Genomic DNA, 27405 nt, shown 5'->3' with positions numbered 1-27405 from the left:
AGTGGTGGAGTGAAGACACTTTTTCAGTGGCGCGCACATACAGTATGACGCCATCTGTCAGTAGTTCGATATGAGGTTTACGCCACTTACAGTGCCAGAGGTAGCTGTGTCAAGTGCGGCTGGTAGTTTTGATATTAATTCTGCTGTAGTCTTCTTGTCAGATAGGCAACGACTGTATATGGTTTTTGTTTTGTTTGTTTGTTATCAGTCCTCTGAGAAGCATACTGTACATAGCTAAGGGTTTACGAAAGGGGAATATTCGGATCTCCTTCGTGAGCAACGAATTAGGAGAAGTATCTCCGGTCTCCTTTTGAGAATACATTACCTTGTATGGATCATGTGCTTATGTAAGCAGAACTTAGATTATTAGGTGTTGACACCACTGACACCATATTTTTAAGAGCTATATGCTCTGACTTTAACATTAATGTATGTGTGTGAGATATGAACGAGGGACCTCTCTGTGCTGGGCTGCAGAGTTTTGTATAGAGTGGGTGAAGAAGCACTGTGTTGAGCAAACTCTCCTAGTTAGAGTGCTTCAGCTGGGTGGCTGTGCTGCCCTTCCATCGGAGCACTTGTTTGTTATTTTGCTTTGTTGTTTTGTTTATTGTTCTGGGTGGTTATCCCGGGTGGGGGTACGCTTCGGAGTTAGGCGGTGGACTATATCTGTGGTCTGCTGTCTACTCGCGAGTTTAGCGTTTAAAGTCGCCTCGAGCCCGGTACACCACTGAAGACTAGATAGGGTATAGTTTAGTTTAATCATAGGAATAGATTGAGAGTTGCTCAATACACTTAAACCAGTGACCCTCTGTTCTCATTCTTGATTTTGTGTGTGTGTGTGTGTGTGTGTGTGTGTGTGTGTGTGTGCGCGCGCGCTGTGTTGAAGTTGGTAGACTCCAGTAACTTCTTGTGGTATGAGACCACTTTGTCTTTGACCTTTTTGTGGTGAGCCGGGGTTGAGGACGAAGTTAAGAGAACTATGTCCGGACTACTTTTTTTTAATCTTTTTTTAATTTATATTTTATTAGTGTATAGAATCTCACATACACATATTTCAATTTTTCAGATTCTACGTATATGGCAAACAGTATACTTATTTCAAGTATAGTTGCACCACTTTTGCCAGTGCTTAAGAAATGTTTCCATTCTTTGGTTAACATGAGCTGTAATCTGAAAAACATGGGGAAACAGTCCTTAAATACCGAGAAATGTATTTAGTTAACCGCTAGAACCAGCCCCATGGGCTGATGATGGGCCTTACGCCATGCAGTTAAAAAATACATTTATGACAGAAATTAGCGGGTTTGTTAATTGATAACATGGGCCACTGGAGCTTTTGGTCCTTTTAAGATAACAAAGGAAAGAACTGATACATGTTTCTTTGTTTGTGGGAAAGAATAAACATAAAACATAAAAACTAGGATAGAGTGCCTAAAATAAAATAAAATGAACATAAAAACAGGGATAAAGTGTGTAAAGATTTAAAAAAAAAAATATTATTATTTTCTTTGCCCTGGGTAGCATTGTCGGATACATAATTCAGACATAAATTGTATCAATTAAACATAAAAAAATGTAAAAGAGGTGGTTGATTTGCTCATTGGCAGTCATTTAGAGTAAACAAGTTAATAAGTTACATACATACATACCAACATACCTGTCTACCTACCTACATACACACACACACACACACACACACACACACACACATACATACATACATACATACATGCGTACATATATACACAAGTACATACGTTCATGAGTCACAATCATTAAAGTAAGTGTAAGATAGATCTACACTAGTGCGGAGCAGAAATATTGTTGTAAATGTGTGACATAATCCGCTTCCAGATGTCAGGGGTGGGGGAATCAATTGAATTGAGTGTTTCTCTACATTGGATATTTCTGGAAGTTGTATACGTTCTCCAAGAAATGTAGTAAGTTGTGATCTGATTTGGAGATAGAGCCAGAAGTCTTTATTAATGGGGTCAAATGTATCCTTTAGCTGTTCAAAAGGACATCATGTCACCTTCAAAAAAAAAGATCAGTCAATGAGCGGAGCCCTTTTCTTTTCCACTCATAATGTGTAGTGTTAGGGTTAGGGTCTTTCACCATATAGGTATTATTGTCCCACCAAGGAGTGTTAGGGGAGAGATGTAAATTGAGTTGCAACAAATTGTGCAGACTTTTTATTATTTTGTCAAAATATTGAGAGTGTTTTAAATTAAACCTTAAGAGATCTTTTTGGTTTGCTTGAGGAGATAATCTTTAATTCCAAATCTTCCCAGATTGTCGGCTCAGCATTGTTATACAGACCCTCCAGGATTTTGCAATGTTGCGATCGCAACTATTTATGCAAATTCAACCATTCCCTGCAAATTCAGCCCAACATTGCAATTTTACCACAGCACTGACTTGACAAATTTGCAGGAAAGTCTCCCACAACTCCCTCCCTTCTACACCAAGGGCGGAAATTCTGCCCTGTGGACATGGTGTGGACATGGTGTGGACACTAGCAGAGTTCTAATCCGTTGTAAACAATGAGAATGGCTACACCAGACATGGAAACAGAACATACGCCCATGTCCAAACAGAAAACTCAGATAAAGATCTGGCTTCAATTTTTATTATTTTCCGCAAGGTTTGCGTGGCCCCTTTTACATAGAGTCTGGTAATAAATCTTTGAAATGTAATAAAAAATATATGAAATAATGAAGGAAGCAATATATCCTATTATTTCCCGAACCCTCGAGAGCTGTTGCCATGGAGATTTAAAGTTACTTTCTGTCTGAAGATAAGGTAGCAGCTAGTGTTGAAGAATGGATTACTTGAAATTGGACGACTTTAAATTAATATATGAAATTGAACAACATAAACACCTATACCGATAAAATAAATCAACAAGGATAGCAAAACAGATTGATAACAGGCTGCTTTTTTTCCTTATTTGTGAAGGCTGAGACATTCCTAACATAGTATTCAGTCTTACTGGTGGTCCTATTGTATCAATGTAATGTTTGCAAATGAGGGATGAGAAGCCCCCCGCCCCCTTGCTAGTATTTAGTCTCCGCTGTTCTTCCAAAACCAAATCTATTCTTGAGGTTCCAAAAATGTTCAAAGTAATTTGACTTTAAATGTGCGTTTTGATGATTAAAGTCCAGTTTTGAGAAATGTTTAAGCTTAGCTATAGAATCTTCCATTTTCGCGGTCAAGTTCAATATAAGGCTCTGGCTCCCCTGACCGCACTTCGTTGTGGATAAGTAAAGCCTATTTTGCTAAAAAAAAAAAATTAGTCCTGGTAATCTTTTGGTTGGCATGATGGTAAGGTTATTAAGAGGACCATTTCTCAATGGTTTTGTTCTTTAATGAATGTTTGTTTATTAATTACTTATTTTTCAACAAATAACTCAATTATAATTACAGAGGGAAATTTGCACCTTAAAATCACAACTTTCACTTGCCCCCGCAACTTCAAGTATTTTTCTATATTTGGAAGGCCCATTTCGCCCTTATCTCGGGTAATATATAATTTTAATTATTGGTTTCTTATCATTCCAAATAAAGGAAGATAGTAGTGAGTTCATTTTCTTAAAATAAACTTTGTCAAAGGGTAAAGGAAGGGCATTAATAACATAGATTAAACGAGGAAGAACATTCATTTTAATTGTGTCTATTTTACCCCATAGTGAACGTTGTATGTGTCTCCATCTGTTCAGGTCTTCTTTAATTTTTGACATAAATATTGGTTATGTTCAGATTTCCAAAATCAGGATTTAAAATAATACCCATATATTTAATACCTTCTGGATACCATTTAATGGGCAATTTGCTGTGTATAAAGTAAGATACAAAAATAGAATACATAATAAAATAACATAAGATAGAAAATAAAACTCTGCACAGATATAGTTTATCCAACCCCTTAATATAACAATGAAGATCAAAGTAAAACACATAAAAAAAAACAGCTACACTTTTACTTAGGGCAGAGGACAGATCAAACTATGGCAGCCAGAGCTGACCTACGAGATATGCCTTTTACAGAAGTTGATTGAACTATGATTGGGGAAGGTTCAAGCAACACTGCCTCAGCTTTCAAACCATATACATTTGCAGAATATATGGCAAAAATGTGAATTGGCAAAATGCTCTCAGAACTCTCTGTGCTCCGCAGGAACCTGTGAGGCTGAAACCAAGGTTGGGCCAGGAGAGTGGGTCCTAATCAACAGCCTCAAACGGACCATACCAAGACACAGAGGATAGGAGCTGTCTCCCTCTACAGTTTCCCAGGGCCGGCCCACTGTGACAGGAAGTCCAACCTACAAAGGGGGGTGGTGTTTTTAGAGACCACCCGTCTCAAACGTTGGTGAAGAAAACAACGCTGTCCAGTGGGGTAGAAGAGGGCGGGGCGAGTTCCAACCACTACTCCTGGTGTACCCTGACCTTACTGAAGCCTGGAAGAAGTACGACAAATTACAATTGGATGCCAAGTGCACATGCGAGACCTGCCATCTACAGGACCCACCGCGTGACTATTCGCATGGCGGACTGTTCATCGCCACACAAACAGGGCCGTAATGGCACACCTCGTGTGATGTGTTTCATTTAGCTTTTCTCTCGTCTGTGGTTGTGTGCCTGGTTAGAGAGTGCTTTGGTCTGTGAGTGCACAAGCAAGATGTGAGACAATGTGACTGTGGTGGCTCAGGATGGCCTGTTTTAATTTGACATTTTGGAGATGCAATCAATGGCATCTGGGGCATGTGCTCCGTGTTTCTCTGTGTTTCTCTCCCTCTTTCTCCTTTGTCCTAGGTGTGGAGGGCTGAAGACTGGATGACTGGACACAGTAGAGGGGCTTTACCTTCAGTTTAAGGGCTCCTAGAGGAACCCTTTGAAGGGGGGAGGTGTCACGCCTCTCTGTTACGCCTGGCTCTCACTTTTGCGTTGCAATGCTAACTGGTGTCTTTTGGCGGTATGGTTGGCGATGTCGTGCTGTGAAAGATTTTACATTTTGTTCAACATATTTTTGCATACTGTTTATTATACTCTTATTATAGAGCTCTTCAGAATGTTCCAAAAAGTTCAGTTGATTTTTTTTGGTCCTCTTTACCCTCCTGGTAGCGCAGTTCTGATTAGTTTGTGCCTGCTCTTTTCTGTTTGATTAATAGGTTTCAGGTGCGACCTATGATCCCTTAATAAACCCTGATATTCCCACGGGTGTTGTTGCCTGCGCCACTCGGCCTCAGGCCTCGTGGCTACGGCCGAACACCACCCGTGGGAATATCCCTTACCTACCCCACTCGCACTCGTACTATATTGCTTAATCGTTTGATTTTTTTTTTTGCTTAGATTTTTATAAAGTTACCGAGAAATAGACACTGTACAATGTAAAAACCCCGTTTTTGTTACTGAAGAATACGTCTGAGGTGTCTGAGCCAGCTATCTAATGTTAGCATGCTACTACCCACAAGGTAAACAGCGCGCTAGCGGCGTGATTGGTTTGTTGACCTGTCAATCTCACTATAACGGAGATGTTATCAACACAACCCCATGCGCCAGACACGCCCTCCGTCATCCGTTGATCAATGCATTGCAACGCAACAGTCTGAGCCAGGCGTTACGCCCCTCTACACCCCCACTGCAAACTTTTTTTGTTTTATTGAAATAAACAAAAAAATCTTTGTATACTTTTGTGGTCTGTCTCCAATTTATGTTGTGACTCACGAGCCGGGTCATAACAGCTTCTCTCTCATCTGCTGCAGTCAGAGTGAGCCCGGTCTCCCTCTCTCTCTCTCTCTCTCCCCCTCTCTCTCTCTCTCTCTCTCTCTCTCTCTCTCTCTCTGAGAGAAAGCCGTGCCTCTCTCTGGTCTGCCAGGACATGGGTGAGTCCAACAAGCTTGTTGTTTAATAAATACACTTCTATGCAACTCAGTGAGATGATACTTTATGCTTTAATGTTCTACTATAAGCTCATCAGTGAGATGATACTTTATGCTTTAATGTTCTACTATAAGCTCATCAGTGAGATGATACTTTATGCTTTAATGTTCTACTATAAGCTCATCAGTGAGATGATACTTTATGCTTTAATGTTCTACTATAAGCTCATCAGTGAGATGATACTTTATGCTTTAATGTTCTACTATAAGCTCATCAGTGAGATGATACTTTATGCTTTAATGTTCTACTATAAGCTCATCAGTGAGATGATACTTTATGCTTTAATGTTCTACTATAAGCTCATCAGTGAGATGATACTTTATGCTTTAATGTTCTACTATAAGCTCATCAGTGAGATGATACTTTATGCTTTAATGTTCTACTATAAGCTCATCAGTGAGATGATACTTTATGCTTTACTGTTCTACTATAAGCTCATCAGTGAGATGATACTTTATGCTTTAATGTTCTACTATAAGCTCATCAGTGAGATGATACTTTATGCTTTAATGTTCTACTATAAGCTCATCAGTGAGATGATACTTTATGCTTTAATGTTCTACTATAAGCTCATCAGTGAGATGATACTTTATGCTTTAATGTTCTACTATAAGCTCATCAGTGAGATGATACTTTATGCTTTAATGTTCTACTATAAGCTCATCAGTGAGATGATACTTTATGCTTTACTGACTTCACTTCATTCATGTGAGGCTCCTTCATCACCAAGACAAACAACTACAATTTGATAAAAACTTTAAACTTAAAAGCTAATATCTTTAGTCCTTTCACACTTCTTCCTCGCGCAATCACACTCTTAGGGCCGGGGGATCTCAGTCTATCCACAACTCTGTGCGGCATTCAGTGGGTGTGACGATGTGATCATCCCTACGGTTGAATATGCTCTCCGTCACAGTGGGCTCCTGGGGAGGAGGAGGGGACACTTCCTGTCGGTACAGACCACTTCCTGTGTATCACAACATGCTGTTTTCAAAAGAATACTCTTTGGCCTCACAAGTATTGAAACAGGAATCAATTTGGCCGCACACAACAGATACCCAGTTTTCAGTACAGTTCCAGTTGCCTAAAAACGTTGAATATGATAATATTGGTATATGTTTGGTATCTAGTGATTTACTTCCTTAACCCCAGGTAATCCTTGGCAGATCTCCACCAATCATTCCAGTTCTCACCCTATAATATATTTCCCCAGTAGGGATTATATAAGGGGGGTCATAATCTGGAAATCTTTATTACCCTGGCCCGTCCAAACAGTGTTTTTATAACTGAGACGCTTTCTCACACACACTCTCTCTCACAGACACAACACTCTCTCTCTCACACACACACACTCTCTCTCACAGACACAACACTCTCACACACACACACTCTCTCGCTCTCACACACACACACTCACACACTTCTTGAAGTTCATTCCTTGGAACATTCATAAACACTCAAAAGGAAATGCAATCTGATACGTTTTTTTTTCTCACAAAGCTTGCATGACCATAACGGGGAGATCAAATAACCCACACACACACGTAAGATGTGAGGAATTAAATTCGTACAAAATGGACTCTGACGTATCCATGGTGACCCCCACCCTTTAGTTTTCCTTCTTGCTTCTTCGACGTCAGATACAAGAAATTCTGCTCTTTACCAACACTTCCCCACTCTCTCTTTCTCTTCGTATGTCCCTCTCTCCCTCCCTCCCTCTCTCTCTCACTTCCCCTCTCTCTCTCTCTCTCTCCATATGTCCCTCCCTCCCTCTCTCTCTCACTTCCCCTCTCTATGTCTCTCGCTCTCTCTCTCTCTCTCTTTCCCCCTCGCTCTCTCTTTCCCCCTCTCTCTCTCTCTTTCCCCCTCGCTCTCTCTTTCCCCCTCTCTCTTTCTCTCCCTCCCTCTCTCTCTCTCTCTCCCCCTCGCTCTCTCTTTCCCCCTCTCTCTCTCTCTCTCTCGTGTGTGTGTGCACTCTCTGGACTAGCAGTAAGACAGTTAGGCTACTTCAAACCTCTTCTACAGTCGTGTGTGTGTGTGTGTGTGTGTGTGCGAGTGTGTGTGTGTGTGCACTCTGGACTAGCAGTAAGACAGTTAGGCTACTTTAACACACTTAAACCCTCTCCTACAGTCGTGTGTGTGTGTGTGTGTGTGTGTGTGTGTGTGTGTGTGTGTGTGTGTGTGTGTGTGTGTGTGTGTGTGTGTGTGCACTCTGGACTAGCAGTAAGACAGGTAGGCCACTTCAAACCTCTTCTACAGTCGTGTGTGTGTGTGTGTGTGTGTGCACTCTCTGGACTAGCAGTAAGACAGGTAGGCTACTTTAACACACTTCAAACCTCTTCTACAGTCGTGTGTTTGATAGTAAAAGAAGTAGTGAGAGAGAGGAAAAGGCAGCGTGTGTGTGTGACGTAACTACCGTTACGACCACTAATACTGCTATTATTACTGCTAACATTACCACTGTTACTACTATCAGTACTATTATATTCCTACTTCCGACTACTATTACAAACTCTTTCTCTCTCTCTTTGTTCTTCTTTTCTGATTCTCATTCCCTCTCTCTCATCTTCCATCTCTCCTTCTTTATCTCTTGTCCCTCTTTTTCTTAGAATAGAATGGCCGCTGACACATACACACCACACACACACCAAACCATTGAAAGACCGCGAGGCTGGGTGGAAACACCAACTGAAAGACCGCCGTGTGTGTGCGCGTCTCTGTGAGATTGTGTGTGTCTCCGTGAGTGTGAGTGTGTGTGTGTGTGTGTGTGTCTGTGAGATTGTGTGTGTCTCCGTGAGTGTGAGTGTGTGTGTGTATCTCTGTGAGTGTGTGTGTCTCAGTGAGTGTGTGCATGTGTGTGTGTCTCCGTGACTGTGCGTGTATGTGTGTGTCACTGTGCGTGTGCGTGTATCTCCGTGAGTGTGTGTCTCTGTGTGTGCGAGTGTGTGTCTCCGTGAGTGAGTGTCTCTGTGTGTGTGAGTGTGTGTCTCTGTGTGTGTCAGTGTGTGTCTCCTCGAGTTTGCTTGTGTCTCCGTGAGTGTGTGTCTCTGTGTGTGTTTGTGTGTGTCTCCGTGACTGTGCGCGTGTGTGTGTGTGTGTGTGTGTGTGTGTGTGTGTGTGTGTGTGTGTGTCTTGTCCTGAACAGACCTGTCTTGTTTAGTGAGAGATGAATGATAGTGGATCAGGTTTCTTTCTGACGGTGCACGTTATTGTGAGTGTGTTTGAGAGGGGCAGAGAAAAAGAATGTGTGTGTGTGTGTGTGTCTGTGTGTGTGTGTGTGTGTGTGTGTGTGTGTGTGTGTGTGTGTGTTACAATCTTGTGTTTTCACAAATTTCTCTTATTACTGCAGTATTTCTGCAAAAACAATGTAAAGTCATGGAAATTCTGCATTATTTGCCATAGACTTTATTCTACTCAAAATCACTGCGATTTCAACCATACCTGTTTAGAAGTCCTGCAGCAGATTGAGTCTCCTCTGGCTGTCGTCATCACAATAAACCCTCACCAGACTCTGGACTCTGTTCAACTCTTCATGCGTTTAGAGCTGAGTCTAAGATGGACTGATAGACCTGTGATCTGAAAGCTGGAGGGAAAACAAGAACGTCTTCGAGGTCAGTCAACTCGGAGCACTAATAAGACAAGAATGGTCAGGATTTGGCCAAGAAGCTGATATCCAGAGTGAAATGCAGAAGTTATAAACACTGTAAATATTGACTGCATAAATGTCATGTATTTGCCAATAAAAGCCTTTGAAACTTATGAAATGCTTTCATCGTTCTTCAGTATACCATAGCAACTTATGAAATGCTTTCATTGTTCTTCAGCATACCATAGCTTCACTCCTGACAGAAAGTAAAGTGTCACTAAGCTGCACTTAAAGGTCAGTCCTTCATTATAATCCATTACACTTTGTCAAATTCAGCTCAATTCTTCACTACTTGCTCTGGCAGTACGTCCAATGAGAGCATGCCAACTAAATAAATAACCTGGTGTTTGTGCAGTCCTGGCTCACATAATAGGTAAACAAACAAAAGTAGCTTAAACAATACACTATTACACTATTCCAGCCCAGCATTAAGCAGGACTCTTTTAAAGAGAGTGGCATTAATTCTGCATCAGTCTCCTGAGAGGATCTGTGGGTGAATGATGCCCTCTAGTGGGCAGGTTGTGGTACTGTCCCCATGTGTGGAGAGGAGCGTGGGAGTGTCCGCTAATTCATTAACTAACACAATGTCACAGTTCAAACGTAATTAGTTATATATTTATTTTCATGCAACACAGAGCAGAATTTTTTTTTACCATTTTTGGTCGATAAATCCAACTGGACTGTATTTGTGGGGAAAAGAGTTAATCTGTGCCCTCCCTGCTATCTGACACGAGAGTCTTTGAGTAGAAGTGAGATGGCAACACCAGGCTCATGGTATTCAACAGAGAAGGCAGACTCCATCTCTGCAGTCAGGCCATTTACTGTGAGAAAAAAATATTATTTTTGGCAATAAAACCAGTTTACTTTTCTTGAAGTCAGCAACTTATTTGTCACAGACATACAGGACATCTCCAAGGGAGAGATATCTGGTGTGGGGCAACTTTATACTACACTGTGACAGTCCAAAGTGCTCATGACACACGGACGACAACTCCCCACATTTGATTTCAGAATCATGTTTATTTCTCATGTTCTCAGCCTAACAACCTTTGCAGCATCAATTCAGCCTGTAGAGGACACTAGGCCACACGCTCGAGATGCTGCATACGCCACGCAGACGACAATTCCTCACTTTCTATTTCAGAATCTTGTTCTGTTACCTCTAATAAAGAAACCTGACCCTTATTTTGAAGGGATGATTTTTATTTTCTCAGCTATTATTCATACTATTATTTTGACATGTTGTGTGTGTACGTTTTCGGCCGGCAAAACCCGGGTGTCTTCAAAACCAGAGCGGCAGTCGTGCGGAACCCAAAGCGAAGTTCATGTCCACGATTCTATTGATAGTGTAAATAGCTAAACACATTGGAGTATCTTCCGAGGACGAATCCATCCGCAACCATGCGCAAAGCTATACAATGACATAAAAGGCTTTCTAATCAGGTAAGAAGGATCCTTGTTCTGTTGCCAAATCTTCCAACAGTGCCTACGCAGTACATTTTGCACATCGCTGGCTTCTTATACTCCCCCCCCCATGTGCTAACAGGTATTGTATTGTGTCATTTGTTTGGCAGTCGGATGGCTGTCTGTGTGTGTGGTGTTTCTGAATTGGACCCATTACTGGTGGTGCAGAGGGGTCACGGTCACTACGGAGCAGGGACGTGCACGGGGGGGGGCTAACTGCCCGTCTCGACTCAAGCTGCCCCTCCGAGGGGAAATAAAAAGTTTTAAATAGTATAACGGCTTCAGAATTTCATGTAAGCCTAGATTAAAAAAATCACCACCCGAAACATTTCATAAAGTAGCCTGTGGCCAAAGAGAGTGGAAGTGAATAGGGGGAGGGTAAAGTAGCTAGTACCTACTCTGTTTACTGAATGTGCGGTGCTAAACGCGAACGGCACCTGAGCGCCTGCATTTTTGCCTCGAGAGACGGTCACGGTTGTCTTGTGTGATTTCATCGATGCGCAACTGCTTTGACGTAGTAAGAAAAGGTGAGTTTAAGTTGTAGAAATGAATAACAAACGAACAATCATCATCAAGTTATATGAAATGAATTACAATCTTCATAAAGCCAGGCTCAGTTTGCCATGTTTAGCCTAAAGAATCAGGCCGCTAGCTTGCCTAACAGACAACCAGCCCTATGCAAATTATTTGGTAGGAAAACTAAGCTACATGTCTGCTGATGGTTAGTTTATAACATTTCATTTTAACAAGAAGAATAAATGATGGAAGAAATGCATCACATTAATTATTTAATTCAAAATGATTAAATGCCTAAATCCTATCACTGTTTTGGGTGTTGTTAAGTATGAGTGCGGTAGAAGCTAGAATGCCTATGGAAAAGAGAAGGATTCAGGAGAGAGAGAAGCAGCTAAAGGAGGCAGCAAAGGGGAGCACATCTTTGCAGAGTTGGTTACAAAGAAGCAAACCAGCAGGTGAGACACACATTGCATTGTGATTAAGATTACAATGTGTAGGCTAATTAATTTGAAACGGACTCAAAGGTATGTTTGAGATGCATATTGGTTATGCATTAGTAGGGTGACCAGGCGTCCTCTTTTTGAGCCCTAAAAAGGGCTGGTCTGGTCTGGTCTTCCCAGCCAAACAGGTCATCCACCACAACATCAATATCAATATTGACTCTTTATCTCTTGTTCTATCCAAAACAGCAAGAAACCTCGGGGTCATTATTGATGACCAACTGACCTTCACGGCCCACATCGCCTCTGTCTCCAGGTCGTGCCACTTTGCGCTATACAACATCCGCAAAATCAGGCCGTACCTAACCCAGTATGCCACCCAGCTGCTGGTGCAAACCTTGGTGAGTTCCCGCCTTGACTACTGCAACGCCCTTCTAACGGGCCTGCCGGCTTGCGTGGTGAAACCACTACAGATGATCCAGAACGCGGCGGCGCGTCTGGTGTTCAACCAACCGAAAAGGGCACACGTCACCCCGCTACTCATTGACCTCCACTGGCTGCCTGTAGCTGCTCGCATTAAGTTCAAGTCACTTCTGCTTGCCTACAGAGTGCCTGTTGGTTCTGCTCCCACCTACCTAAATGCTCTTGTAAGGGCAAATGTTACACCCAGGACGCTGCGCTCTTCTAGTGAGCGTCGTTTGGCACTGCCGTCTGTGCAAGCACGGCAATCCAGACTATTCTCATTTGTAGTTACACGTTGGTGGAACAAACTGCCTAGTACTACCAGAGCAGGGGCGTCCCTCTCTACCTTCAAGAAGCTTTTGAAGACCCAACTCTTCAGAGAGCACCTCCCTTCCTAACTGGCACCTTGACTAGCGCTTAACTTGCACTTCAGCAGTTACATTCCTGCACTTCTTTTTCCTTTCTAGGTCGTTTTTTTTTTATTCTTATATAAAGTAGTATTTATTGTTACACCATGTTTTTTTTATTGCTCTTAGCTTGACTGTTCTCTCCCTTGTACATCGCTTTGGACAAAAGCGTCTGCTAAATGACTAAATGTAAATGTGAATCAAGAAGGGTAGTACTATCACCGAAGTCATGTGGATCAAACAATGGTCAAGTGATTGGAAATTTACGAGAGGAAATTGTCCCTGAGCACCTTGGTAGTCTGTTTGATGAAATGTGAAAGTACAAAGAACAGGGCTGAAACTGAACTATTCATTTTTGATGCTACTGCTGCACCTGTAATGTGTTTGTGTTTCCCCAGATACATCATTTTTGGCCATGAACTTCACTCAAGGGGAAAGAGATGCTGCTCCCACTGATTTTTCTCTGCTTCTGGTTGCCAGCGTCTGAGCAAAGTAGGTTTTAGTCTGCATTTGTGAGGGCTTTCCTGCCTTTCTAGTTGAGTGAAACTATTTCATTTCATATTTTGATCATCATATGCCATCACCAATCATGTTCCATTATAAATGTGTTTTCAGCTTTTTCATCTGTGGAGGTCAACAACATTGACGCAGAACTCCATGCTGATGTCATTATGATCTGGAAGTTTCCATTTCCGTTAGAGCCAAACATAACTGGAGTCCTGGTCACCCAAAGTCGTCCTGTATCTTCAAGGAACCTTATTGTTCTACGTGGAGGAGTACCACAAGTATTCCACCCCTATGAGGGAAGAGTTCAGCTACAGACACAGGGGTTCCTGGATAGGATTGTCGCCATTAAGATGGATTCTGTCTGCATCCCAGATGAAGGAAAATACCAGTGTATCATAGAGACGCCTACCTCTTCGGATTTACGTTTTCTTTATATGAAAGTCAGAGGTTAGTTAAGTCTCCCATACACAATCATTTTGAAACCATGCATACTTTATTTATTTATGAGACATTGTAGTAGTACTAAAAATATTGTTTCAAGCAGTGAATCAATGTTTCATCCCTAAAATGGACTTATGAAGTCTATGTGAAGCATTATGAGCGAAGTGAGTTTTTGTCAAAATTACAAAAACACACTAACTAGCTAACAGCTAACAGACTTGCCTTGCTAACACAAACAGCAGCACAGTTGCCACAAAGATGCACTCTCTCTATATATTAGCCCACAAAGATGCACTTTATCTATATATTAGGCCACAAAGATGCACTTTATTTATATATTAGGCCACACTAATTGTGCTGTAAACATTACCAGAGCACAAAACTATAGTGAATAATCTTGGCAGCTAGTAGAAATGCTATTTATGAATCTATCTATGCTATCAACATGAATTCAAATCTCACAAAAGCAACATATGAAACAGACGTTAAAACTAATATAACCCACATAATATAACTTTTAGGAGGAAAAACCATATAATTGAATTCCCTGTTCACTGTTTTATCTGACATTCCACAGCCCCATGGAGGGATATAAAACAGAAGAACATCTCTGTGAGTGGAGAAGAACGTGTCCTGTTCTGTGAGGCTGAAGGCTATCCATCAGCTGCTGTTACCTGGACAGATGGACATGGCCACCACCTCACTGAGTGGGCCACTTCAACAACCTCCCGTACCTCAGAGCACCTTTGGCACATCGTCAGCCAGCTGAACGTCAACATCTCCAGCAGCAGCAGCAGCAGCAGCAGCAGCAACTACACCTGCACCTTCACCGACGACAGAGGAGCTTCTCAGTCCGCCAGCTTTCACTTTATAGGTGAGTGTAAATTATGACAAACAAATGTTATCGCAGCAAGTGTTTAACTTTTGAATAACATTACAGACTTTTGAAAACACATGTGTTACGTGTATTATCATTACAGACAGGAAGCAGTCAAGGCATCACTACGTTTTGCAACCCGTCCTCATTCTCGCCCTCATCCTCGCCCTCGTCATGCTAGTCATGATGAAGAAGAGACTTGAGGTAAGTGACACAGGTGAACAGGGTGGACAGGTGTGTAGGGAGGCCATCAGTGAGAGTGACTGAGTGAGTTGGCAGCCAGGTCTATGAGGTGTTATCTACAGCATATTCCCAACAGACCTAAATGGTTCTACAGCATATTCCCAACAGACCTAAATGGATCTACAGTATATTCCCAACAGACCTAAATGGTTCTTCAGCATATTCCCAACAGTCCTAAATGGTTCTACAGCATATTCCAAATAGACCTAAATGGTTCTACAGCATATTCCCAACAGACCTAAATGGTGATTCTTTAATTAGGTAAACAAAAAGACCTAATGTTAACAAATTGAAGCTAAATCAGAGAATCCATGTATCAGGGAGTGATGCCATGATGATTCCACAGCTTTCCAGAGTACAGTGGAGTCATTGGTCAAGACGGCCATTAAAACAAAACTTTTAGTAACTGCTCCCTACAGTATGTTTTCATATTTAAAAAAAAAAAAAAACTGTTTTGTAAATTGCCTTTTGCAAATGGTCTACATATGTTTGTGTTCGTTGTTTATCCAGCTGCACAACATGGATGCCATTCCTGTCCCTGAAGGCATACATCTATATTCTCCAGCTCCACAAGAAGAAGACCCGCCAGCCTCTACATATATTGAGTCAAACCACTCTCTGAAAATGTAAGAAAAGCTTTCAAAGCACGACATCGCCAACGATATCGCCAAAAAACACCAGTTAGCATGCTAGCCTTTTCGCAGCACTAGCTGTGTTGCTGATGTTAGCAAGGTTTTGCCTTTCATGTTAGATAACTAGTTTCAGACCAAAACTCCCAACCGCTGCTTTAAATAAAACATCAGATAGCTAAGCCTTTTAAATATAATGAGTTTGACCACATTAATAACGATTCCACGCCCTCCAGGTGAGAAACATTAAAGGTACCTTTGAACAGTTTGTTTTGTGGACCTGGGATCATACTCCAGTGAAAACTTTACTCTTGCTTTCTGTTTTCGAAGTATTAAGCTTTCTTTTCAACAACAGCAGTTTTGCTTTCTGACTGACTTTAGGCCGGCTCCTCCTGAGCCAGACTTGAGTGTTGAGTCCTACACGCCACTATAAACAACAGACACCCAGCATTAACAAGAGAAATGCACGTAGCTAATTTACTCTTCAACCCCCTGTCACTATAGCCCTAGTATAACGGACTTATAGTCTAAACACTCAAGTAACAAGTGACTGACGTCCTCGGCACTCGGCAGCCATCTTGGTAATGCCTCCAAGCAGCTGTTTAGGACATATCATATATGTATATGTAAGATCAGGAAGATACCCATAACACCACCCTAGAAGTGATTAAATCTGACCAACATCAGGCCCCCTCTTTTATTTTCTCCCTGCCAGTTTCTGGCTTCTTAAAATTGTGTTGCTTTGAACTGTTTGTGACCCTTCTAGAGCAATGAACCTGCACTTTATCTCTACTCTATCTGGCCCTGTGGGAGGAGAAACCATGACCTCATAATGTGTTCAAATAAGCTAGTGTTTGTCACATATGCATTAAGACAAACACACGGCCTAAAAGTGTTTTATTCGTTAAAAGTGTTTAGCCTGTCTTATTAGCATGTGAACAGTGCTGGAAATTTGTGAAAGAATCAAACTACTGAATGTACATGTGAATGTAGTGATGCTCAATCATAGCGCTGGAAAAACCATTTCTAATCTGTCTCTTGTGAATGTGACCATGTTTTCTTAAAGTAGAGTCAATCTCTAACCCAGGTGCAGAAGCATACCAGCATAGAGGACTGAACCTCATTTAAACAACAGTACAGATAAGGCCAAATTGTAATCACTGTTTATTTTTTATTTATTTTTTTACCATTTGTAACCATTTAGTGTCGCACAACTTTTAGTTACTGATGTTTCTTTTGCTCAACTAGTAAAACAATCTGCTAACTGCACCAAGATCATGTGTTCCATACTCAGGGGAATTATTCTTTTTTTTTTATAAAATTTTATACAATTTATATTTAAACAATAAAAATGTTTCATAAATTCTCACCATGTTATCCAGTGGATTCATGACTGATTCATTCCTGCCAGCCTTCAGCCTCAGAGGCTTCACATGAGAGGCATATCACCTCATTGACTCTCCTCAAGGCCAGACACTAAGGCTGAAGGAGGAGGAAGGGGGGGGGGGGTGCTTCACTCCTGACAGAAAGTAAAGTGTCACTAAGCTGCACTTAAAGGTCAGTCCTTCATTATAATCCATTACACTTTGTCAAATTCAGCTAAGTTCTTCACTACTTGCTCTGGCAGTACGTCCAATGAGAGCATGCCAACACAATAAATAACCTGGTGTTTGTGCAGTCCTGGCTCTCATAATAGGTAAACAAACAAAAGTAGCTTGAACAATATACTATTCCAGCCCAGCATTGAGCAGGACGCTTTTAAAGAGAGTGCATCAGTCTCCTGAGAGGATCTGTGGGTGAATGATGCCCTCTAGTGGGCAGGTTGTGGTACTTATTTAGGCCGGCAAAACCCGGATGTCTTCAAAACCAGAGCGGCAGTCGTGCTCGAGCTGAGCGGGGCGTAACCCATTGATAGTGTAAATAGCTAAACACATTGGAGTATCTTCCGAGGACGAATCCATCTGCAACCATGCGCAAAGCTATACAATGACATTAAAGGCTTTCTAATCAGGTAAGAAGGATCCTTGTTCTGTGGCCAAATCTTCTAACAGTGCCTACGCAGTACATTTTCGCATCGCTACCGTTTGCCCTCCTCGACTCAAGCTGCCCCTCCGAGGGGAAATAAAAAGTTTTAAATAGTATAACGGCTTCAGAATTTCATGTAAGCCTAGAAAAGAAAAATCGCCAACCGAAACATTTCATAAAGTAGCCTATGGCCAAAGAGAGTGGAAGGAACAATGTGTTGGATTTAACGGTCGAATTAGATACTTTGGCTATTGTATTGGGAAAGTAATAGTAGGGTCAGGAACCTCAACTCCGTGAGTTAATATTTTCTGGCTAATATGTTTTGACGACTGATTTGACTTCTGTACACCATTTGTAAAAAGTGTAGCCCCCATGTCCTTTGCAAAAATGTCGGCATTTTTCGCTAGTTACTTTTTGCGGTAAATTGACCATAAGGATTGTGATTCTGACATCATTTAGACATTATCTTGACCCCGAAATCCAGGATGGCCACCATCTGGTAGAGCAAATATGTAATTTTTGATACACAAATTAACTTTTTAACCAGAGCACCTAGAATATAATGTATGAAGACACTTTTTGTGGTAATCTGACCATGAAGATTGTGATTCTGACATCATTTTGACATTAAGACATCTTGTTGACCCCAAAATCCAAGATGGCCACCATCCGGGAGAGCAAAAATGTAAAGTTTTATACACAAATCAGCCCCCAGGTCTCCAGGAGATGGGTGATGTATGGCAATAAGGACATTGATATATAAGATTAGTCCAAATCAGAGCATTCTGCCTCACTAGATTCTAAATCACCACTATCCGATGAATCCCATCGCCTACTCTGCACGTCATCATTTTTCTTTTCATCACAATCATACTCGCTCTCATCTTCCTCGCTGTCTTCAACTGGCCTTGATGCAGGTAGATGAGTTGGAAGAGCAGGTTGTGTGTAGCGGACAGGGTGACAATGACCATCCAAAAACTGCCATCCATGTCTGATTGGCAAGGGGTGGTGCTTCAGGGAGGGATGGCGTACTAGATATGCCAAGTAGTTGGCACGGAGGCAGTTTTGGCGGAAGCTATCTTCATCTGGGGGGAGACGGATGAATGATTTATTTTTCATGCTCTTCCACTTCACTGCACGGGCCTCAGCCATGGTGCTACTCTTGTGGTCACCACAGATGACATGTCTTGTGAACTTGAATAGCTCCTGTAACACCTCCTCAAGGTCAAGGCTATGTCCGCACTGTGAGAGCTGTTGTCGTGCCACAGGGCTCTTCGACACCTGGGCATACACTGACTTCTTACCCTTGATCGCCAAATATGAGATGAAAGGACCTTGCTAGAAAGTACAGGGATAAAGAGCCACATACTAAATAATTGTAATCTTAAAAAAAGTATAGGCTATTTTAGAGATCCTTTCAAAGATCTTGCCTGAGCAGAACAAAAATAACATATCACTGCTTCTAGTAGGCCTTATAATAGTAATGATAATGGTAATAACAATAATATATAATTGGACAGATGATGAGCCAAGTACATCAACTGCAGACAAAGAGCCAGAGCCAGATGAGAACAGAACAGACTTGGAAAACAGGGAAAGGAGAGACGACACAGAAAGACAGAACGATGCCAACAAGGGAGGATATTGAGATGGAGAGTGAGGCAGAATCCATGAATCCAGATAATACAGTATTGTCAGTATGGTCACAAAGGTATGTTTGAGAATGCGTTACTGATGTTGTTAGGTGTTTCACACAAACAGCAAGAGAGTTAGTGTTAGCCTGTTAGCGAGAAAGTCCAAGATAAAGAGTTGAAGAGATATAGTTAGAGTGAATTAGAAACCAAATATCTTAAAATGGTCGGTTAAATACCATAATCTCCATTTCCACCAACCAATCCAATGGTATTGTCCTGTGTCTTAAGGCCACGCCCGTTGGCTGTTGGCAGCTGTATAGTGCAGAGGTGTCCTGGAAGCTGATTAATATGCAGGACTACAGTGAAAACTCAAATAATAAGGTTCTCTCTTCGTCAGTGGGAGAGGTTGTAGCAAACAACCAGGTGTTAGGAATGCATGATATGGATATGATCATTAGTTCAACTGTGACCAGGCCGAGCATACAAAGAAAAGGGGTGAAACTGAAGTATTAATTTTTGATGCTACTGCTGCACCTGTAATGTGTTTGTGTCTGTGTGTGTGTCTGTGTGTTTGTGTCTGTTTGTGTTTGTGTTTGTGTCTGTGTCTGTGTCTGTGTCTGTGTTTGTGTTTCCCCAGATGCATGACCTTTGGCCATGAACTTCACTCAAGGGAAAAGAGATGCTACCACTGATTTTTCTCTGCTTCTGGTTGCCAACGTCTGGGCCAGGTAGGTTTTAGTCTGGGTTTGTGAGGACTTTTTTTGCCCCTCTAGTTGGTTGAAACAAATTAATTAGATACTTCGATGGTCATATGCCATCACCAATCATGTTCCATTTTAAATGTGTTTTCAGCTTTTTCATCAGTTGAGGCCAACAACATTGACGCAGAACTCTATGCTGATGTAATTATGATCAGTAAGTTTTCATCTAAGTTAGATCCAAACATAACTATAGTCCTGATCACCCAAAGTCGTCCTGAATCTTCAAGGGATGTTATTGTTCTACGTGAAGGAGTACCACAAGTATTCCACCCCTATGAGGGAAGAGTTCAGCTACTGACACAGGGGTTCCCGGATGGGGTCGTCGCCATTAAGATGAACTCTGTTCACATCTCAGACGCAGGAAAATACCAGTTTCTCATACAGACGCCTACCTCTTCGGATTTACGTTTTTTTTATATGAAAGTCAGAGGTTAGTTATGTCTCCTATACACAATCATTTTGAAATCATGCATACTTTATTCATTTATTTATTTATGAGACATTGTATTATTACAAAAAACAGTGTTTCAAGAAATGAATCAATGCCTGTGTGTGTGTGTGTGTGTGTGTGTGTGTGTAGCCCAATGTCTCCTCCCTAAAAAGGACTTTAAAAAGGGCATTATGAGCAAAGTGGCACTGCAGAGTTTTTGTCAAAAATGAAAAGCTAACAGCTTACAGTCTTGCCTTGCTAACACAAACAGCAGCACAGTTGCCACAAAGATGCACTTTATCTATATATTTGGCCACAATGATGCACTTTATCTATATATTAGGCCACACTAATTGTGCTGTAAATATTACCAGAGCACAAACTATAGTGAATAATCTTGGCAACTAGTAGAAATACTATTTATGTCTCAAAACAAAACATCAAAACTATCAGCCACATATAAAACAGATATTAAAACTAATATAACCTACACAATATAACTAGCTAATAACTAATATATCAATTTTAGGAGGAAAAACCATAGAATTGAATTCACTATTCAATGTGTTTTATCTAATATTCCACAGCCCCATGGAGAGATATAAAACAGAAGAACATCTCTGTGAGTGGAGAAGAACGTGTCCTGTTCTGTGAGGCTAAAGGCTATCCATTAGCTGCTGTTACCTGGACAGATGAACATGGCCACAACCTCACTGAGTGGGCCACTTCAACAACCTCCCGTACCTCAGAGCAGCTTTGGCACATCGTCAGCCAGCTGAACGTCAACATCTCCAGCAGCAGCAGCAGCAGCAACTACACCTGCACCTTCACCGACGACAGAGGAGCTTCTCAGTCTGCCAGCTTTGACTTTACAGGTGAGTGTAAATTATGACAAACAAATGTTATTGCAGCAAGCAATCAAATTTTCTTCCTTTTTTAAAGATTTTTTTGGGGGCTTTTAGCCTTTGATCGGACAGGATAGTGAAGGTAGACAGGGAATGAGCTGGAGAGAGACAGGGGGTGGGATCAGGAAATGACAGCAGGTCTTATTCGAACTCGGGTCCCCATGGGCGTTCAATCCCATTCATGGTCGGGGGTGCTGCCGCTTGCTCCCCCCAACGCATTCAACTTTTTACTAACATCATGACAGTCTTTGAAAACACAAATGTGTTGTGTGTATTATCATTACAGACAGGAAGCAGTCAAGACATCACTACATTTTCATAACCGTCCTCGTGCTCGTCCTCGGAGTGCTAGTCATGATGATGAAGAAGAGACTTCAGGTAAGTGACACAGGTGAACAGGGCAGCCAGGTCAATTATCTACAGCATATTCCCAACAGACCTAAATGGTTCTACAGCATATTCCCAACAGACCTAAATGGTTCTACAGCATATTCCCAACAGACCTAAATGGTGATTATTTAAAAGAGGTTAACAAATTGAAGATAAATCAGAGGATCCATGTATCAGGGAGTGATGCCATGATTCTTCCACGGCTTTCCAGAGTACAGTGGAGTCATTTGTCCAGACGGCCATCAAAAAAAATACTTTTTAAGTAACTGCTTCCTACAGAATGTTTGTTCAGCCTATAGTTTTCTATGCAGTTGACAAAACAGTAAAAACTTCTCACACTCACAAAAAAAATGAAATGTAAAAAAAAGGGGCTTCTGCAAATGGCCTACATATGTTTGTGTTTGTTGTTTATCCAGAAGCACAACAAGGATGACACCGCTGTGACTGAAGGGAACCAGCTGCACTACAAGGTGGTGACTAAAGACCCACCTTCAGATGCATGAAGAAACTGTTATATTTTTATTTTAATATTTTTTTGCATGAGCTAATGTTGTGTACTGTTTTACTGTTGTACACAACGGTGACTGAACACATGCTGCTATGGTATTCATGATGAAACCGTTATATTTTATTCATTTCTATTTTTATTTCTTTATTTTTTACATTTGTAATGTGTAAGCTAATACTGGTTTACAGTATTTACAGGTACTTCAAAACATGCACAACAGGTACCTCTAAACCAGAGGTTCTCAACTGGTCTGGGCTTTGGACCAACAATTACCCATAGTCTTTAGGTTGCGACCCACATTTTACACAATTCAGACCAAGCAAGTGTATTTCTCAAAAATAGGCTTGTAAATACTCATGTCTACATGATGTCATAATGACCTTTTAGACATTACAATTGACCGATCGCCAGGGCCCCGCCCCCTTAGTTACTGTTGCTACGTCCGACACAATTCCCGGAACTGTCCACCCAAAGGCCATGGCGAGTACGGGGACAAGCGCGATATCTGTCAGTGTGAGTGATTATTTTTGGAGTAATATCTCCGCAATATCCTCCAGATCAAGGCAAAAGGGACTGCAATATGCAGTGGAAGGATATATCCAAAATATTAAGATCAACAACGAAGGGGACACAACAATAATCGAAGCAAAAGCATACAGGTCTCAGTCGAAAAATGAAAAACCCCACGACCTGTCTGTATATAATATTTCAAGCTAGCTAATAACCTAGAAGGATTCTTTATTCTTATTATTTATTCCGTCTCTGGCGAGAGACTGGAGAGGTATCTACGTGAAAATATAAGAAAAGCTTTCACAGCACGACATCGCCAACCACGTCGCCAAAAGACACCAGTTAGCATGCTAGCCTTTTCTCAGCGCTAGCTGTGTTGCTGATGTTAGCAAGTTTTTGCCTTTTATGTTAGATGACTAGTTCCAGACCAAAACTCCTAACCGCTGCTTTAAGTCAAACATCAGATAGCTAAGCCTTTTAAATATAATGAGTTTGACCACATTAATAATGAGTCCACGCCCACCAGGAGAGAAACACTAGAGGTACCTTTGCACAGTTCGTTTTGTGGTCCTGTGAAAATACAACAACAGCTTTACTCTTGCTTCCTGTTTGCTAAGCGTTAAGCTCTTTTTTTCAACAACGATAATCCCTTTTCCTTTCGGACTCACTTTAGGCAGCGAAGGTCCTCCTGAGTCCTACACGGCAGTACAAACAACAGACACCCAGCGTTAACAAGAGAAATCCAACTAGCCAATTTACTCTTCAAACCCCCGTCACTAAAACTGAAACGCTACAATCCTCCATTCCAAGCATCTATTCCGGCCATACAAGATATGTAAATAGGAAGTTACCCATAACACCAACTTAGACATGAATCAATCTGACAAACAGCAGCATTTGTGGGGTTTACAGTCCAACTGACAAATTATACACAAAGGCGAGGCCTCCTATTGGCCCGTCTAGGCCACCTATAGGCCTGTCAAGGCCTCCTCTTTCATTCATTTCTTTTTTGGGTAGAATTTATTGAGTATATAACAGCTTTACTTTAAGCTTTACTCTTGCTTCCTGTTTGCTAAGCGTTAAGCTTTCTTTTCAACAACAGAAGTTTTCCTTTCTGACTGACTTAAGGGCCGGCTCCTCCTGTGTCCTACAGGCCAGTATATACTACAGACACCCATCATTAACTAGAGAAATGCATGTAGCCAATTTACCCTTCAAACCCCCGTCACTAACACTAAAATCCTGTACTCCTAGTATAATGCCTCCAAGCAGCTACTCTGGGCTACGAGATCAGGCTCTTATGGAAATAGGAAGATACCCATAACACCACCCTAGACGTGATTCAATCTGATACCCATAACACCACCCTAGACGTGATTCAATCTGATACCCATAACACCACCCTAGACGTGATTCAATCTGATACCCATAACACCACCCTAGACGTGATTCAATCTGATACCCATAACACCACCCTAGACGTGATTCAATCTGATACCCATAACACCACCCTAGACGTGATTCAATCTGATACCCATAACACCACCCTAGACGTGATTCAATCTGATACCCATAACACCACCCTAGACATGATTCAATCTGATACTCATAACACCACCCTAGACGTGATTCAATCTGATACCCATAACACCACCCTAGACATGATTCAATCTGATACCCATAACACCACCCTAGACGTGATTCAATCTGATACCCATAACACCACCCTAGACGTGATTCAATCTGATACCCATAACACCACCCTAGACGTGATTCAATCTGATACCCATAACACCACCCTAGACATGATTCAATCTGATACTCATAACACCACCCTAGACGTGATTCAATCTGATACCCATAACACCACCCTAGACATGATTCAATCTGATACTCATAACACCACCCTAGACATGATTCAATCTGATACCCATAACACCACCCTAGACATGATTCAATCTGATACTCATAACACCACCCTAGACGTGATTCAATCTGATACTCATAACACCACCCTAGACGTGATTCAATCTGATACCCATAACACCACCCTAGACGTGATTCAATCTGATACTCATAACACCACCCTAGACGTGATTCAATCTGATACCCATAACACCACCCTAGACGTGATTCAATCTGATACCCATAACACCACCCTAGACGTGATTCAATCTGATACCCATAACACCACCCTAGACGTGATTCAATCTGATACTCATAACACCACCCTAGACGTGATTCAATCTGATACCCATAACACCACCCTAGACATGATTCAATCTGATACCCATAACACCACCCTAGACATGATTCAATCTGATACTCATAACACCACCCTAGACGTGATTCAATCTGATACCCATAACACCACCCTAGACGTGATTCAATCTGATACTCATAACACCACCCTAGACGTGATTCAATCTGATACCCATAACACCACCCTAGACAAACAGCAGCATCAGTGGGGTTTACAGTTATATTATATTATACACAAAGGCTAGGCCTCCTATTGGCCCGTCTAGTGTCAAAGCCTCCTATTGGCCCGTCTAGTGTCAAAGCCTCCTATTGGCCCGTCTAGGCCTCCTCTTTCATTCTCTGGCTTCCTAAAATCCTGTTGCTTTGAACGGTTTTCTTTTTTGGGTAGAATTTGTTGAGCAATGACCCTGCACTTTATCTTTGTTAAGTATACTGTATGTTTGCATATGTTCATGATTTCTCCTCCTACAGGGCCAAACACACAGCCTAAAAGTATTTTATTTGTTAAAAGTGTTTTGCTCTTATTAGGATGTGAACAGTGCTGGAAATGTGTGAAAGAATCAAACTAACTAAAAATGTGAATGTAGTGGTGCTCAATCAGAGCGCTGGCTAAACCAATTCTAATCTGCCTCTCTTGTGAATGTGACCATGTTTACTTGTTTGCTACTGGGTGGAACTTCAAACCTACCACCTTCAAAAATGTGTTAATGTTACTATTTAGTGTTACACAAAAAAAGTGCCTATTTTAAAATGATGTGCCTGTTTCTCAATTAGTAAAACAAGCTGCACACTGCACCAAGATCTGGGTTCAATACTTGAATACTTTTATACAATTTTATATTTACACAATAAAAACTGTTTTTATAAATTCTCATCATGTTGTCCAGTGGGTTCATGACTGAGAGATGAGTGAATGTTCCGGTGAATGTCTCTGAGTGTTGGGATCCTACCAGCCTTCAGCCCAGAGTGCCAGCCTTAACTACCAGCCTTAACTACCAGACTTTACTGCCAGCCTTTACTGCCAGACTTCATCCTCAGAGGGCCAGCCTTAACTACCAGCCTTCATCCTCAGAGGGCCAGCCTTTACTGCCAGCCTTCAGCCTTAACTACCAGCCTTTACTGCCAGCCTTCAGCATCAGAGTGCCAGCCTTAACTGCCAGCCTTCATCCTCAGAGTGCCAGCCTTTACTGCCAGCCTTCAACCTCAGAGTGCCAGCCTTTACTGCCAGCCTTCAGCCTTAACTACCAGCCTTCAGCCTTAACTACCAGCCTTCAGCCTTTACTGCCAGCCTTCAGCCTCAGAGGCTTCACATGAGAGGCACATCACCTCATTGACTCTCCTCAAGGCCAGACACTAAGGCTGAAGATGGGGGGTGGGGTGCTTCACTCCTGACAGAAAGTAAAGTGTCACTAAGCTGCACTTAAAGGTCAGTCCTTCTTTATAATCCATTACACTTTGTCAAATTCAGCTCATTTCTTCACAGCTTGCTCTGGCAGTACGTCCAATGAGAGCATGCCAACACAATAAATAACCTGGTGTTTGTGCAGTCCTGGCTCTCATAATAGGTAAACAAACTAAAGTAGCTTGAACAATATACTATTCCAGCCCAGCATTGAGCAGGACGCTTTTAAAGAGAGTGCATCAGTCTCCTGAGAGGATCTGTGGGTGAATGAGGCCCTCTAGTGGGCAGGTTGTGGTACTGTCCCCATGTGTTGAGAGATGAGGAGCGTGGGAGTGTCCGCTAATTCGTTATTTAACACAATGTCACAGTTCAAACGTAATTAGTTACATATTTATTTCATGCAACACAGAGCAGAACAATTTTTACATACGTACATAAATACAACTGAACCATACTTTTGTGGGGAGTAAGAGTTAATCTGTGCCCTCCCTGCTCTCTGACACGAGAGTCTTTTAGTAGAAGTGAGATGGCAACACCAGGCTCATGGTATTCAACAGAGAAGTCAGACTCCATCTCTGCAGTCAGGCCACCAGGAAAACATTCTCTAAACTCTGATCCCCTCTCTCCTCTAAAATAACCGTCTTGTGATTTAGGTGCAGTGGGACGTATTTGTTATGCTTTTGCCCTCAACACGCCCTGAAGGTTTGAAACGGAAACAAGAAGTGCTGAATGTGGTTATGCTGAGGAACATTTCTGAGGTGGATTTACTGTGAGAAGGATTCATCATTTTTAGCAATAAAACCAGTTTACGTTTCTTGAAGTCAGTAACTGATGTTACAGACATACAGGCCATCTCCAAGGGAGAGATATCTGGTGTTGGGCAACTTCATACTACACTGTGACAGTCTGAAGTGCTCATGACACCTACACCAAATTAAATAGACACCAGGGAGGACCAAGTGACCTGATATTATTTATTAAGATGACAGGCTACTTGTACATACAC

At 41.7% G+C, this 27405-nt stretch overlaps 1 protein-coding gene across 1 annotated transcript in view; it reads left to right on the top strand.

Annotated features, from left to right (window-relative positions):
* LOC105910437 (programmed cell death 1 ligand 1-like) overlaps positions 1 to 19889 on the top strand; it is a 55596-nt gene extending 35707 nt beyond the window's left edge. Inside the window, exons 5-6 of the mRNA XM_031560722.1 lie at positions 14804 to 14904; positions 19869 to 19889. Coding sequence (XP_031416582.1) covers positions 14804 to 14904; positions 19869 to 19889 — 122 coding nt within the window. The remainder of the gene's footprint in view (positions 1 to 14803; positions 14905 to 19868) is intronic.
* Positions 19890 to 27405: the final 7516 nt, after the last annotated feature.

This window comes from Clupea harengus, chromosome 23 (genome assembly GCF_900700415.2).
Source record: "Clupea harengus chromosome 23, Ch_v2.0.2, whole genome shotgun sequence".
NCBI classification, from domain to species: Eukaryota; Metazoa; Chordata; class Actinopteri; order Clupeiformes; family Clupeidae; genus Clupea; species Clupea harengus.
The sequence above is the reverse complement of the archived record's forward strand: the minus strand, read 5'-3'. Positions and strand labels throughout refer to the sequence as shown.